The sequence below is a fragment of the Akebia trifoliata genome, chromosome 12 (genome assembly GCF_017979445.1).
Source record: "Akebia trifoliata isolate Shusen 1 chromosome 12, ASM1797944v1, whole genome shotgun sequence".
Classification (NCBI taxonomy): Eukaryota; Viridiplantae; Streptophyta; class Magnoliopsida; order Ranunculales; family Lardizabalaceae; genus Akebia; species Akebia trifoliata.
Window position 1 is genome coordinate 2,941,657 of NC_141386.1, and position 15,255 is coordinate 2,956,911.

The 15,255-nt window shown below is 32.8% G+C and overlaps 2 protein-coding genes across 5 annotated transcripts; both read right to left on the reverse strand.

Moving 5' to 3' along the window:
- Positions 1–975: 975 nt before the first annotated feature.
- On the reverse strand, positions 976–7,816 carry LOC147388612 (uncharacterized). Of its 4 annotated transcripts, none has more exons than XM_086417853.1 (9): positions 7,532–7,816; positions 6,813–6,921; positions 6,651–6,722; positions 6,308–6,388; positions 5,455–5,534; positions 4,087–4,694; positions 2,947–3,028; positions 2,361–2,472; positions 976–1,145 (listed from the first exon to the last, which is right to left on the reverse strand). In XM_086417853.1, the coding sequence occupies exons 6-9, from the start codon at positions 4,178–4,180 to the stop codon at positions 1,062–1,064; spliced, it is 372 nt and encodes a 123-aa protein (XP_086273979.1). In that variant the 5' UTR covers positions 4,181–4,694; positions 5,455–5,534; positions 6,308–6,388; positions 6,651–6,722; positions 6,813–6,921; positions 7,532–7,816; the 3' UTR covers positions 976–1,061. The 4 variants fall into 4 exon arrangements, 1 of the variants encoding a protein (XP_086273979.1); XR_015170472.1 differs by lacking the exon at positions 2,947–3,028 and adding an exon at positions 3,879–4,000 and having other exon boundaries at positions 978–1,145; positions 7,532–7,810; XR_015170473.1 differs by lacking the exons at positions 976–1,145; positions 2,361–2,472 and adding an exon at positions 3,879–4,000 and having other exon boundaries at positions 2,951–3,028; positions 7,532–7,809.
- A 1,352-nt stretch (positions 7,817–9,168) lies between these two features.
- On the reverse strand, positions 9,169–10,938 carry LOC147388613 (inorganic pyrophosphatase 2-like). The gene is made up of 4 exons (XM_086417851.1): positions 10,679–10,938; positions 10,254–10,375; positions 9,964–10,165; positions 9,169–9,714 (listed from the first exon to the last, which is right to left on the reverse strand). The coding sequence occupies exons 1-4, from the start codon at positions 10,814–10,816 to the stop codon at positions 9,259–9,261; spliced, it is 918 nt and encodes a 305-aa protein (XP_086273977.1). The 5' UTR covers positions 10,817–10,938; the 3' UTR covers positions 9,169–9,258.
- Between the last annotated feature and the right edge of the window lie 4,317 nt (positions 10,939–15,255).

Below are 15,255 nucleotides of genomic sequence, written 5' to 3' on the forward strand. Positions count from 1 at the left end.
TATTGACTTTGACAAACTTAAAAACGAAGAGGATGTGACTATGATTAAATTCTTAAACAAAGGTGATAAGTACCACTAAGCACAACCTTAGTGACCCAATCATTTTTTCAACAGTGCCGCTCCTCCTCTCAGTCCTGGCTCTGCTGCTTTGGGAGCGAATTCTTCTAAAATCCAGGTTCTCAAAATATGGGAACCCACTCCCAAAATGTTGGAAACCCGCTATTCTTGAACATTCTAATTCAATCCATCATAGTAAGTACTTTTTTTTTTGTTTCTTAAATAACTTTTAGTCATGTATGTCCTCAAAAACCAACATTGCAATGAAATATTGGCGAGTATTTCAATTAGAAGATAACAACAATGTGACAATGAAATTTTTTTAAAATATTATTGTATCAAAGTAGAAGAAACTTCAATCATTAAAACTCATATGGATTATTAAATTATTAATGAATAATATATAATATTAATCCCTATTGTGTTGTTATAAATAACTAGGGTGGGGAATAGTATACTAACATTAGGTATATTAGTCAAATTTTACAAATAGAAAAAGAAAAAAAAAAAAAAAAAAATACAACCAGCACTATGTGAAAAAGGCCCATATTTGACAGTCTTAGCCCGTCAAATTTTGAGAAATTTGACGGACCCTCCCGTCAAATATGCCCGTCAAATATTCTCTTGTAGAATTTTTTTTTTGACGGTCCAAGACTACCAAATTATTGGAGAATGGACTTAAAAAAAAAAAACAAAAAAAATCCATAGAGTATGACCGTCAAATTTGGAGGTTTAACAAACAATAGCACGATGGTCCTCTAATTCACCAATCACAATGAACGAAATAATAATAAAAAAAAATCAGAAAAAGAAAAATCATAAAACAAGCTCCAAATTAAACTAAATTACCCAAAATTAATATACATGTAAACCTCTTTGTTAAGATCGAAAATTCTGTCTAAGCTACAAATAACTAACAATAAAACAGTATATGATATATATATATATATATATATTACTGTTTTTCCATGTTGGGTAATTATGGTGGCATCGTTTCCTTTGATTTATGTTACTTCTACATCTATCCACGCAACCTCCGAATCCTCAGCCCACACGTGTAAGCCGACGGCGATGTTAACAAGAGTTCCCTGAATCAAGTAAAGATCCATTTGGTTCAGTCAAATATGTTAAAAGAAAACACAATGGTGATACTGACATTTAGAGCTGCAAATATTTGAACTGTGTCACATAGGCATTCAGATTTCACTCAAGACCAAATGAAATACTTGTAACTTAGTGTGAAGCATGTCATCTCACAAGAATGTGTTTGAACTTAGTGTAAAGCAACTATACTAACGTTCAAAAGGAGGATGCAAAATTTTATTTTGAATCACTAATTACAAAAACTAAAGGAAATGAAACTAACATAACATGTCTTACAAAATCTGAAACATTTAAAATTGAAGCATAGCTTGTAGTGTTTTTCATGCTTTTACTAAAGAAGAAAATTATGATATTTTCCCTCAACTTCAAATAGAGCCTTAAAAATTTAAATAAATAAGTTGATCAGCATGAATTGGGACATAATTTACCAACTCTGACAGAACTTCAAAAACACACCCTTTTTTTCCTTCTCTACAAGAAAGCATGTGTCAGACAATTAGCATTAAAATGACAAAGAAAAAAGAGGTGCACCAGCAACTAAACCATTCTAAATTTAATAGTGTCGAGTGTTTTTTTATTCCATTATTCCTATCTATATTTTGTTTCCAATCAATGCGGGTATTAGTTTTCAGGTCAAGCAAATATTAGGATTTAGGCGCATCTTAATAAATAACACCATGCACATAGCAAAATCTTTACAAAATAAGAGAAACGTGTTTCCTTAACCATTGAAGCAGTATAATCCTATTCTTCAATTGTTTTAAGAAGTAAAACAATTATTATTGTTGAAGCAGTATACTTATTGGTGAAGCTTTAAGTTGCTCAGATATGAATATGGGTTACAGAGCTTTACTCAAAATAAAAATAAATAGATAAAATAAATAAACAAAGAATATAAATTACACAAATCCATAATAAGGGCATTGGAGTATGACTAGTGCAGCTTAGCCCATTAAACATGTTCATGCCAGGCTTTAAACACAGTTTACAAGTAATAATAATTTTCACTCACCGAATTTGACAAAATTTTAAACATTTACACATTTTTGCTTTAAAGAACAAACAACAAAACCATTAGTAGTGAAAAATTATCAACACTCGATGGAAAACAAGGAAAATGTACAAGTATCAATGATTAGTAATTCAATAACAAATTGTGTTGATACAAATACACTAAGCAAAAACAAAATAATGCTTACAGCAGTAGACGGTGAAGGCCAACAGTGCAGTGCAGCACCAGCATGCAAAACATCAACTGAATTTGAAACGAAAGGAAGCCGAGAGATATCAGCTCTGATCAAGATTAAGTTCCTGCAAAGCAACAAGTATTACCACATCATATATAATCTAATAAACACAATTTTACCCTTAAAAAAAAGGTATTCCTACTAATAGATTAATCAAAACAACTTTCAGAAAAATTGAAGCTAGAGCAACAACAAGAGAAAATAGTCCACTCTTGGTGAAAAGTCTTGAAAATAACCCGCTTCCATAGCTGGCATCAACTATGTTTCCACCTAAAACAGGCTTAAGGTAATCTTTGGCCATTTCAAACTGTAACCAAATTATTAGATTGTTAACTAGATGAATGACTTGTGAAATACGTGGAAGCATAAGTCACGTGGGTGAGCAGAAATAACCATTGACATATTAAAAATACGATAGAAACCATCATGATTTCATCAATAAGCAGCAAGGGTGATGAATAAGCACTTAAAATTTCTCAAAAAAAAAATAATTAAATAACAAATCATATATTGTAGATTTAATAGAACATCATATTAACTCTTTCTCGGGTCCAGGAAATCCACCCCATATAAAATTTTGACGCCATCCCCTCTCATAGAGAAATGATACCAGTGGAGTCCTGTTTGAAAAATGATCTTCATCTGTTATAAGGAACATATAAGTTGAAAGAAAAGTAAGGTTCCTCCTATACTAGTGAATAAATTGGTTGATATAAGCTGTTGAAGATAGGCAGATTAGCTAGAAACCACATTCTAGATTAACTTAAATGTGATTTTAAGTTGAAAGTTCTCTCAACTTGATGGGGGGGGGGGGGGGGGGGGGGGGGGGGTTTGAGGCTTTGTAGGACCTTTTACCTCACTATCTTAGTAAGGAAAGGGTTTCTCGAAGGATAAATTGCAAAATAGGATATACCGACTCATTAACATATTATTTTTTTCTCTGATTCAATGAATTGGCTTGAGAAAGGAGAACCAAACAATGTTCAGGCTACCTTCCATGGCATAGATTTCGAATACCTATTAATTAACAGCCTTGTTTTCCTATGCAACATATATTACCGGTCCTCTTATTAGCTATTATCATAATAACAAAGAAATAGAAAATGTGTTGATGAAACATAAACCATGAATAAAAAAAACAAGTACAACCATGCCAACAATCTAATTTTTTTTCATTAAATCTCACCATGATCCTCATGAACCATGGGGATTCCCTATATATATATATATATATCAAAGATCAATAGCATCACCATCAAATCAGAAGGCATCCCTTTTTTTTTTTTTTTGCCATTTCTCTTCTCTGATTTTTCTCCCCCTTTTTTTGTTTTTTTGTTTTTTTTGAATTTCCCATCTTGTCTCTATTATAACAAGATCACCCCACATACCATATCTACAATTTGATGCACACTTATGCATTTATAGTGTATATAACTCATATATGCCCTTATGAAATCGGCATGGACATACTCAAGAACTGTTATTGCAGAGTGTAGGCTTGGACTTGTCGAGTATCGACCACTTCACCTGAACATCCTCATAAGCACAAGCCATTACTTCACCATGCAAATCCATAACACGATTGTCATTCCCTATAATAAGAACCAACCACAATATATAAGAGTTAATTTACATAAAGATCCAATATGGCTAACATAGCATATATAACAAAATATACCTTGTTGTGTCTTCTTATCTCTTTGATTGTTGGGGTTGAAGAAAGTGCAAGCTTTTCTGAATGGAGATGTGATTGTGCGAACCCAAGAAGCCATTCTTTTTATTTTTCAATTCTGCTAGACTTCAATTGTCGAGAAGATGAGTGAATCCTCTTGAGTTTATATAGGAGAGCTTGATGAGGAGAAGGATAAGTCGGGGTGTAGGCTTAAGGGGGAACAAGATCCGTGAGATGTGGTTGAAGGATATGACACTTTCTTTATTGCTCATCAAGCTGTTGATAGGAGTATATAAGGATATTAGTTGAAGATATAAGCTGTTGATAGGAGTATATAGCTCATCATTCCTGTCCAGGCTGGAGCTCTCTACAGACTCCAAGTTGGCTGGAGTATATACACTTTTTTTTTTTTTTTCTGGTGTGTACCATAATCTTCTTATCTTCTACCATAAACATACCCACAGTGTTAGTTTTTTCAGTTTGTGTCAGATTCCTTTGGTATGTATTCATTTTAGAACATTGTTAGTGTCTCTGTGTTTAAGTTTCTATTTGTAATGGATCATACGAGCTGCATTATCTTCAAAGTTCCGTATGTACCAATGGGGTGACATAATCTGCATCAAGTAAATTAAGAGCATACTTCTCTCTCTCTCTCTCTCTCTCTCTCTCTCTCTCTCTGTTTGTATGCCCACTTGTGGGTCTTGAAGGACATAATGTTTGATGATTCAACCTTATAGTTTGTCATGATACGACAATAATCTCTATCAAAAATCAGTCCACTTAACATCACAAAATACTAACCATATGAAAAAATTGACCGGAAAACATGGTCTAATTGGACAGTTTGGCTAATCCAAATTCAAGACAATTTTCATTAGATTGGGACTATCAGAATATGTTGAATTTTTTTAATTTTTGGTGTGTGATGGTCCTCTAAACTGTATGAACAAGCCCATATATGGTTGGAATGTCCAACATGATGCAAAAAAGGAAGGAGATTCTGAAAACATTTGGGTATGTGAAATTGATTTAAGGAAGATAATAGATATGCAACTCGACTGGACTGTCCAGTGACTTAATTCATTTTTGGTAATTTTTGAAAAAATAGATAGACCATCCCATTATAACACAGCTGTTCATGGTGTGCACAGCTAGACATGTATAGAACTTAAGATATGAAGCATTTGGTCTTTAAATCAAAATTTATTAAGTTGTAAATGGATTGGGCCTAATATGCCCCACCCACATCAATAGTACACACATGGGTTTGTTCTCCACACAGTGCCAAATTTGTAACTCATGTTAAAGCAAAACAACATTGGTCACTTGAAGTTGTTGGGACTCAAGTTTGAAGAAAGCTATATAGCGTGATACCTTGCATGAAAAGTGTCCATGCGGCTATCATAGCTAAGCTCGGCATCGTAACAAGTCAACATAAATCCAACATGTCCATGCTGAAGTAGAAGATAAGAACAAAGTTTTTAGTAATTTTCTAACAGAACAAGGCATCAATAATTGAGTGCCACACATCAAACATCAAAGCTTATATAATAAAAAAGAGTTCCAAGACATTTAGAGCTCAAAGAAATATTTATCTTTGACTACAACAATATATTTGTCAAAAGAGCTAGAAATGGAAGAAATCAACAAAAAGTGTAAAATTGAAAATAGAAAGCAAAAAATAATAGCTGAAATTACAGTTGTTTCTAACAAAAAAGGCATTAACATTTGTTGCCATGGAAACTTATAGAGAATCAGGATCAAGTATGGTGTCCCATTCATAGAGCATATGAACGGTGTCTACATGGCACACTTTTGTACGGAGTTTAAAATACATGGGGTTCCTAACCAAGACATTTTTTACATGACATGCAGACCAATGTGTTTAGTTTAATCTCCAAACAAAATGTGCCACATAGACACTGTACATTGTTAATTGAACGAGACACCGCTATGGATCATGACTCAAGCGAGACATTTAGAACTCGAAGACAGATTTTTCAACTATAATTTCAGATCTATTTATATAAAGAGAAGCACAGTTAATAACGTGAACTAAGCAAGAAATCGAGCATTCTCATATCAAAACAGCAGATTCCAATGAGCTACCTTCGGATGATGTACTGTAAGAAAAATGGGTAGAATCAACATCACTCCTCCATATAGATTATAATTTAAATGAAGCTCCACTCTTAATAAAACTAGCTTATAAGTTAGTACTTAGTACCTCTAGGCATGGTTGTCTTTTGTCCAAACTATCGCACTCATTCCATCCTTAATCAATCCTGGCACAGTCTGTCTTCCAAATCTGCAATGTTGTGGAACCGAAATTAATTTGCAAAAAAGGATAAATTTGTATTAACGTTTATATTGCATTAATAGTCAGTAGTTTTAAGCACAGATTTCTATTTAAAACATAAGAAAACCATTTCAAATCTGTTTTTCTGTTAAACAATCAACAATAAATTCTTATAAAATTATCATGATTCCAGGGTTTAGTTTCTTGCAGGATATTGAGCAACTTAAGAGATGTCTGCAACAGAGATAAGTGGCAGATGATTGCAAGATACCTGACAAGGTCCCCTTTCAGAGCATTTGTCCAGAATATTCCAGACTTATCTCATCCCCTTGTTCAACCCAAACTATCATAATAAAGTAGACAACATAACTACAAGGGCATCTTCCAACTTAACAAGGGAAACACAAAACTAGAATTGTGAAAATTTTCTTACATATCTTGAACTTCTCATAAATGTCACTGATCATGGATATATGCTCTGTGGAGGGAATTGCTCCCATCCGCTGCAGTTGTGAATTTAAAGATTTCCTAGCCAAGTAACTCTGAAAGCAAGACATTTGAATAAAGTTCATGAATCAATTTGCAACAAAGAACTAAAGTTTTTTTCTTCTATTATGGATAAAATGCATTTTCCTTAGAAAGCAGAGAGAAATTGCAAATACAAGGAAATCAAAGAACTAGTTACAGAGAAAATAACTAGAGCCAAAACTACAAATGCATCAGAGAGGGTCCTCAGTCTATATGAGAAGATGAGGTAACTATAAGTCCATAACATACCAGAAGGAACTAAAGAAAAACTAGCATAGGGGTAACATTTGTTCGATCAAGGCAATCAATGCAGTTAACCCTAAAAACTCCTTTTTGCTCTGCTAAACAATCTACATGGCTATGATTTCTCAAGAATCTAACCATCTAAATCAACATTTGGAAGCCAATTTCACATAAACAAAAAATAGAACCAAACCGATTGCTTTAGAAGATCAACAAACACCTGAAAACACTAAAAGATGTTCATTGTACGAAAAAAATTAACCAAAAACCAAACTTTCCACCTCATATACCTTCAAAACCTCAACAAATAGAATAATCTCACAAATCATCATCGAATTTACAGTCGATTCTCTTCAAATCAAGATTTACAGTTGATCATACCTTGAAAAGTGAGAACACCTTAGCAGAAACTCAGCTTCCAATCTAAGGCGACGGATTGTGACAGAAATCCAAATTTTAGAGAGTTCAATCCGATTGCGTGAGAGAAATCGAAACCCTAGAGACTTCAAATCCGATTGCGATTGCATCAGAGAGATAAGAAAGTGAGAGAGATCTATCGAGGGAGACAGATCGAAAGAGAGATCGATTGAGGGAGAGACTGAGAGAGAGAGATGGAGAGGTCAATCGATGAAGAGAACGACTGTGAGAAAGAGATGAAGAGATCGATCGAGAGAGAGAGAGACTGTAAGAGATAGATATGGAAAGGTCAATCGATGACTGTGAGAGAGAGACAGAAAGAGAGTGAGAGAGAGAGAGAGAGAGAAAGAAAGAGAGATGAGATCGAGAGACAGACAATGAAAATGAGTGAGATCGAGTGGAGATGGGAAACGTGATTTGAAGGCCGCGGAATTTTGATATTAAAAATTGACGGGTCAGGAGCATCAATTTTTTTTTTTTTAAATTTGGGATTTTCACGTAGTGCAGCCCTAGACATAAGACGAGTGAAAATGTTATAGCTATGGGCAATGGTGGATTCATGATTGTATTTTTCAATATGAAATTTATTGATTAAAATGTTTATTTTCTTAAAATTTCTCAATTCTAAAATTGGAAGAGATGTATTAGAGTATGTAGTCATGGAATAAATAAGCAAATGAATCATACAAAAAGAAAATTGAGTTTTGAGTTTTATTTCTATAACACTTTGGAGCCGTTTGAACTAAGATATTTTTGAACTTGGCACTTCCACTGCTGCTCTTGCACCCACACTTGCTCCATGCTTTTGTCACTAAGAGTACGATCAAACAATTACAACTATATATTAACAATTTTTTCATGAAATCAAAGACTAATATTTAATGAGTTACTATTGCCACACCAACTTTTACTAACATCATACCAACTGTGTGTAATTCTATGGTGATTTACATAGGAATTGGTGTGGCATTAGTAAAAGTTGGTGCAACAATAGCAGCTCGATGGTAAAAGATGAGTTAGGGATATAATAGAAATAAATTTATACATTATAATAATGTGTACGAGATAAACTATATTGATGCTATGGTGTATCTATCACATCTCTTGAAAATTTTTAGATTTGCATCAAACTCTCACATTAAATGAACTAGTAGAAAAAAAAAAAAAGGAACTTCAGTAATACCTCCTATGAAATTGACCAAAAAAACTAGTTTCACAATGCTCAAAAGGCCACAACACAGAATTATAATTACTTAAGTGATTTTTTGCTCAAAGACTCTCGAGTGCATGCGACGTCAAGTATAATAAGAGTAGTTTTGTAACTAACAAGGCTAGTTCTGTAAATGGGGTATGCAATCAATACGCATGGGCTCATGTGATTGGTGGATCTCGGATACTGTGAACAAATTTTCTTATAATTTTTCTCCAAAATGCCCTCAACGTCAACAAATTAAGCCCTTTCAATCCAGCAAAATTGGTTAACTGTAACTCCTTATTTGACATGTAGCATTAGGCGCCACAAAGCATAACATGTGCCACATGGTAAGAGGACTATAAAAAAAGTGCTTGTAAAAAATGATTCAATTAGAGATTGGTAACACATCTTATGCAACTTCATTGATTCATGATGTAGACAACATTCTTGCTTGAGCTTGGCACTCTTACATAAATACTAAATTTAACAAATTACATTAAAACAAACAAACAAATACAAAAGGAAAGAAAGGTTTTAAAAAAAAATGTATTATTGGCTTTGCCAGTATTGAACTTTGTAGGTTCAAAAGTTGAACATGAAGAGCTTTAGAAAAGGATTCATGGGTAGAGACTGGTATAGTCTTAAACTTGCAATCCAACGATATCAATGCAGAATTTCTATTGTTATCATCTTCATGGATGATTGTGTTAATTAGGTGAAGTAGAATTCGTTCGAGATCGTCTCCATCAATCCATTCATGTATCTTTGCCTTGATAAGTAATGGGTTGTTGCAGATTAACTCCCAAACTGGATAATTCTTCCTCGGCATTACTCGATCTTCTTCTCTAAGCTTCAAACTTGGGCAGTAATCGCCCTTTCCGTCTCCAAGATAAATGAATCGTTTCTTTCCCTCCGCAAAAACAGAAGCTTTGATCCTTTCCATTAATAGACCCTATAGGGAAAAAATCATAAAATGGGTTAAATAAATTAGAAATAAAGAAAATAATTCAAATATGAACTATAAGTAAATTTGATTTTCTTCAAAAAAATGTCCATATGTCACTGTCACTATCTGATTATGTTATTCTTGATAACATGGTCCACATAATACCCTGAAAAATAAAGTGGGAATGGGAAGAAAAAATGGATCAAATTTTCTAATTTGGTTGATTTAATTAATTTAATTAACTAATTAAATTACCTTGCACATGTTGGGAGGGCAAAGATCACAACCATGAGGAGAGGAGGTGAAATCATGGAAAGGGAAGATCCTGAGCTTCCCTTCTTCATCAATGAAGCTTGGATTTGTGTTGATTTCCGAAAAATAATCCATCAAACCATGATGTTTCAATATTGTCTCAATGAAGAAAACATTTGCATCACTCACAATCCTCAAATCACACCTGAAATCATTAAATAAATTCATTATTAGTATCATATTTTTTTGACAAAAATTATAGTAAATTTGAAGATTGTGTTTATGAAAAATACCCAAGAGCATAGGCTGATTTAATGCCTGAGATTATACGAGAATGCAATGGAGCACGTTTCAAGACCTCAGCTATATCTTCGATTGTCTTCCCTTGAGAGTGAAGCTCCTTCATCATCTTATCCTGAACAGATTCAAGAGCAACAACTCTTCCATTAATACAACAAATCAACAAAAACAAAAAAACAAAAACAATGAGCACCAACACATCTCTGCTTGAAAAAAATATAGAAGAACTTTAATTTTTCTTTAAAAATCCAATTGAAATCTCAAATAAAATCAAAATCTAAACCATGGGTTTTCTACAAATTTGCAAACTTTCAAGAAATCTAAACTACTGGTTATTTCAAAAAATAAAAACCCAATTACATGAAAGATTCAAAAAAACAAAAAAACAAAAATTTAGTAAATTAGAATTCAAACTAACCATAAGAGTGTTCCAAGGCATAGTCGGGAGGAGTTCATTAAACAACTCTGTCGCATTCAACTCATCTACCACCCAATTATCACTGTCACAATCGATAATCGTTTTGTCGAAATCAAATACAACCACAACTCCAGCCATTTCTGAGAAATCAAGAAATCGTTTTCAGGAATCGCTTCTCACCAATGAGGCTAAGAAGAGAGAGGGTACATTGTATTATTTATAGGGACTTCTGTGGCAGACTGACTAAAAGCTTAAAAGAACGTCAATAATTACGACGAAGGCACCAAGTCTAGATTTAGGACTCGTTTTGATTAAGAATATTCCGTATGTTTTCCTACTTCTTTACTAACCTGGAGGCTGTGTTCGGTACACGGTTTATCCTATACTACCTGGGGGTCCGATTTGCAAATCCACCCTTTTATGTGACACAAAAAAATAAAAGTGGATATGGGATTCCCCATTCCCATTTAAGTGTCACCTCCCTCAAACTCTACTATCCCATTTTTCTCTATCATATTAATTTTAGTTTTTCTAGAATAATTCATTTAAATTATTGATTGTCTCAAACGAGACCACTAGCAATGTTTTAAAAATAAACATTTGTCAAATTAGTTGATCGACGATTGGGTTGGATTTTATGTATGTCCATTGAAAAAATTAAATATGTATACATTTTCCCAAAAATGCCTCTTTTTATATTTATAAAAGGATAATACTAATAATAATAAAAATTCATATTAAAATTTGTATACATTTTCCCAAGAATGCTTATATTTATATTCATAAAATGATAATAATAATAATAAATAAAAAAAAGACTCATGGTTCATTAACTGAACCGTTTTAATTATAAAATACAGTCGAACCAAACGAGACCTTCGATAGGTCTGATTTTTAAAATATTGGTCACTTGAGCTTTCCTTACTTTTGAGATTTATTTTCAATTTATACATGTTTTAGTTATAATTTCATTAAAAACATTTTATAGGCCAACCTTCTCTGAAGTGAGAATTTGAGAATTTGAGAGTAGGCTAAGATTTATAGGCGTAGGTTATTTTATAGGGAAGATCAAGCATATCATCTGTTAATATCTTTAAAAGAAATTGAATTTTATTAATAATTATATGACAGATTTGATTGGCTGATTTAATTTAGGGACTTCCACATTGTCCTCGACCCAAATTGGAACCAACCCACAAATGGGTTTCAACCTAAACCCGATTCATGCTTGGTTCGATATATTATTTTAATTTTTTTGTTATTATTTATGCCTAAGAATTTACTTTTACATTCGATAAACAGCTCATCATGAGTACCTGAAATTTGAAAAGAAGTAGAAGTAGGTTTGTCAACACTAACACTTTCCTTACCAACTTAATAAGATTTTAAGCCACAACTGAATGAGCGAATCGTTTTGCTCAAATGGATTACCACATCTGCAATCCAACTCCACAGCCCTTTAAATTTCATGGAAAACCTTAGATTAAAAGAAAAATTCTTTTGAATCACGATTTACATGTGTCTCATAGGGAAAAAAAAAATCAAAATACAGAAGATTTTTTCCTTTACAACTCTAAATCATCGGATCATAGTTTTGAATCCCACAAGTTGAGTCCAAGGACCCTTAGTAAGGGTGAAATCCTTACTACCTTAGTAAGGCTAGTTGGCCTCATTTGTCAATGTGTAATTATACAAATCGGTATTCAAGTAATCAAATATTATTCATAATTTTTGGATATTGGATTTTAATTCAGTAAAATTTTATATTTGAATACCTATGGATACAGATTCGAAAATCAAAATATTCATTATGATAATATCCCATTCAAAATTGGATTAGATATCATAATCCTGTAATTTATCATGGGGGTGTAATTATGTTCAATTAAGTGGATCAATAAAATGCTTCCACATAGTCACTAAGGCAAAGATTACAAAATTAAGAAGAACCATTGGAAGCCTATGCAACACATGTAAATACTTGAAGCACTCAGCCTAAATTGGCCGAAAATCTAATTTGTAGAGTAAAGATTACAAAATTAAAAATAAAATAAGAATGGACTAAAAGTATAAGATTTCTCTATGGGATCCTCATTAGAATTTGATTGTTAGATCGATTTAAAAAGAATAATGCTGAAGTGAGCTTTGACTTTAATCTCATATCGAATCTCAATGAAAAGCATTTATGATTCTCATACCCTTTCATGTCGAGAAGTGCGATGTGAGGTTGCAGCTTGAGGTCACTCCAGCACGGCTCATTAATCTGATGTAACACCTTTTTTGTACAGCTGTGCCGGTCAAAGCAATGGTCCACTTTGGTCAACACAAATTGAAATGGGTGTGATAAATCACATAATTTTGATTGAATGTACACGTGGCATTCTTTGAAAGCGTGACAGCTGGGTTCCTTTGATTAGTAAATTTTATTTTAAAACACAAACCAAAATGGCCGGCTAGCACATCAATTCGGACCACTTTATCAACAGGTCACGTTTTTAGGTTTTTTATATTTTTGTTTTTGGGTGACTACACTAAAACTACTTTATAAGGACAAAAGCTATACCATGTTGAGATCCAATGGATTCCACGAAGATGATGGTGCTGAACTAAAGCATCTCTAATGACAATGTTATATTTGTTCTTTAAATATTTTTTCTTTTAAAATGACAAAATAAACAAATGTTAAATTTGACACATATTAATGTTTCATCTCAAAAAAAATGTTATTAGTACGTTTTGGATGACAATTTAATAAAAAAGAATAATTAAAAATACTCTTTTTTTTCAAACACAAAGAAATTTTCCTAAATTTTGAAATATTCTAAAAAGCAATGTCAAATACTACATTACTTTTTACAGATTCCAGGTTCGAGATTCCATATGGCACTTGAATTGGAGAGCATTTATAGGAGAATTCTCAAATTGAAAATTGCCACCAAAATTTCAGACACCAACGAGGGTTATAGTCTTACAATCCTACTTACTATGTTTCTTATAAATCTAATCAAGTAGGTCAACAAGTCTGACAAACTTAAAAAATGTACAAGATGCGACTATGTAAACATCATAGACACACAATGACCACCATTAAGCACGATCAAACGTTTACAAATATCTGTTAACAATTTTTCATGAGACCGAGGGCTAATGTTTTATATAATCAAGTGTATGTTCATTCTTCAAAGGATCATAAAGATAAGAAAGTGATAGAAACAAATTTATGCATAACCCCAAGTGGTTGGCTCGATGACAATTTCAGGCCGATAAGTAATTAATGCTCGTAGGTCATGAGTTTGATGCCCAGTATGAGCATTAATACCTCATGAGCCACCTGCAAGGACACACCCTTACTTGGTGTATGAGATGTGTGGGCATTACACGTGCCCCGAGACTAATCCTTAGACAAGACCATGGTCTATAGATCGAGCAAAGCCCATATACAAGTCCAGGCGACCCGGTCTGCTATCTACAGGGATACATGGATGTCAAAAAAACAAAACAACAAATAAAAAATATTTATGCCATACAATAATGTGCATGATGTACACTATATCAACGCCATGGTGTACCTATTTCATATCTAAAAAAATTAAGTTTGCATCAATTAGGATCAAACAAGTACATTAAATTGGATTCATTATTATCTTTTCATACTAGTAGATGTTTTGGATCTATTAAAACCGATGGGATAATATAATTATCATCAATTAATTATCAATAAAGATCATTTTTTTCATTACTTACATTTATTGAAAATATACACATATTAAAAAATTTTGACATCATGATTAGTATCAAGAGCCAGTTTCATATTTTTTCATGAAACCTTTGAAATCAGAATCAACCCTACAAACTAATACCCGTTATCCATTGAGAGATACTAAACAACATAGACAAGTATTTTTTTAAAGAAAAAGAATTAAAATGTAAACTTGATGATTGATTCCAACAATGAATTCTTCAAGCGAATTCAAAGTTATAGGCACGAATTGAAGGCATTGATTTTCCAATCTTTATTTAGGCTATGTTTAGAAATTGATAATAATAATAAATAAATAAAGTATGTTAGGATCTCTTGGAATTCTATGATCACTGATTAGTACAAAGTGTCGACATGGATTCCAGTGAGTTTCTTTAGCCTCACAATGGCTTTAAAATCATCAAAACCAGCCCTTACTTGATTTATCAATCTGGATATGTGGTGATTACAAGGGATTTGTGATGTTTGCCAATAAATTAGACATTACAAAAATGATTGAACCAACAACAACCATTTATGTGGCATGATTGGGGAAGAAGAAGAAGAGTGCAATATTTTTTCCTATTATTTTTATAGTGTAATAATCCAAATAGAGTTTACGGAGTGCAATTGGTAATGAGTGGTGTGCAACTAGTAGGTCCCTAATAATGACACCAATTTCACTATGCTCAAAAGAGCAATACAGAATTATAATAATTTTCCTCCAAAATGCCCTCTACAAATTAAGATTTGGAACTTACCAAGTAAAAGTACAGTTTTGCCCTTTTGATTCAAGGCAATTGATGAATGGTAATCATAGTTTTAAAACTCGTTTTGA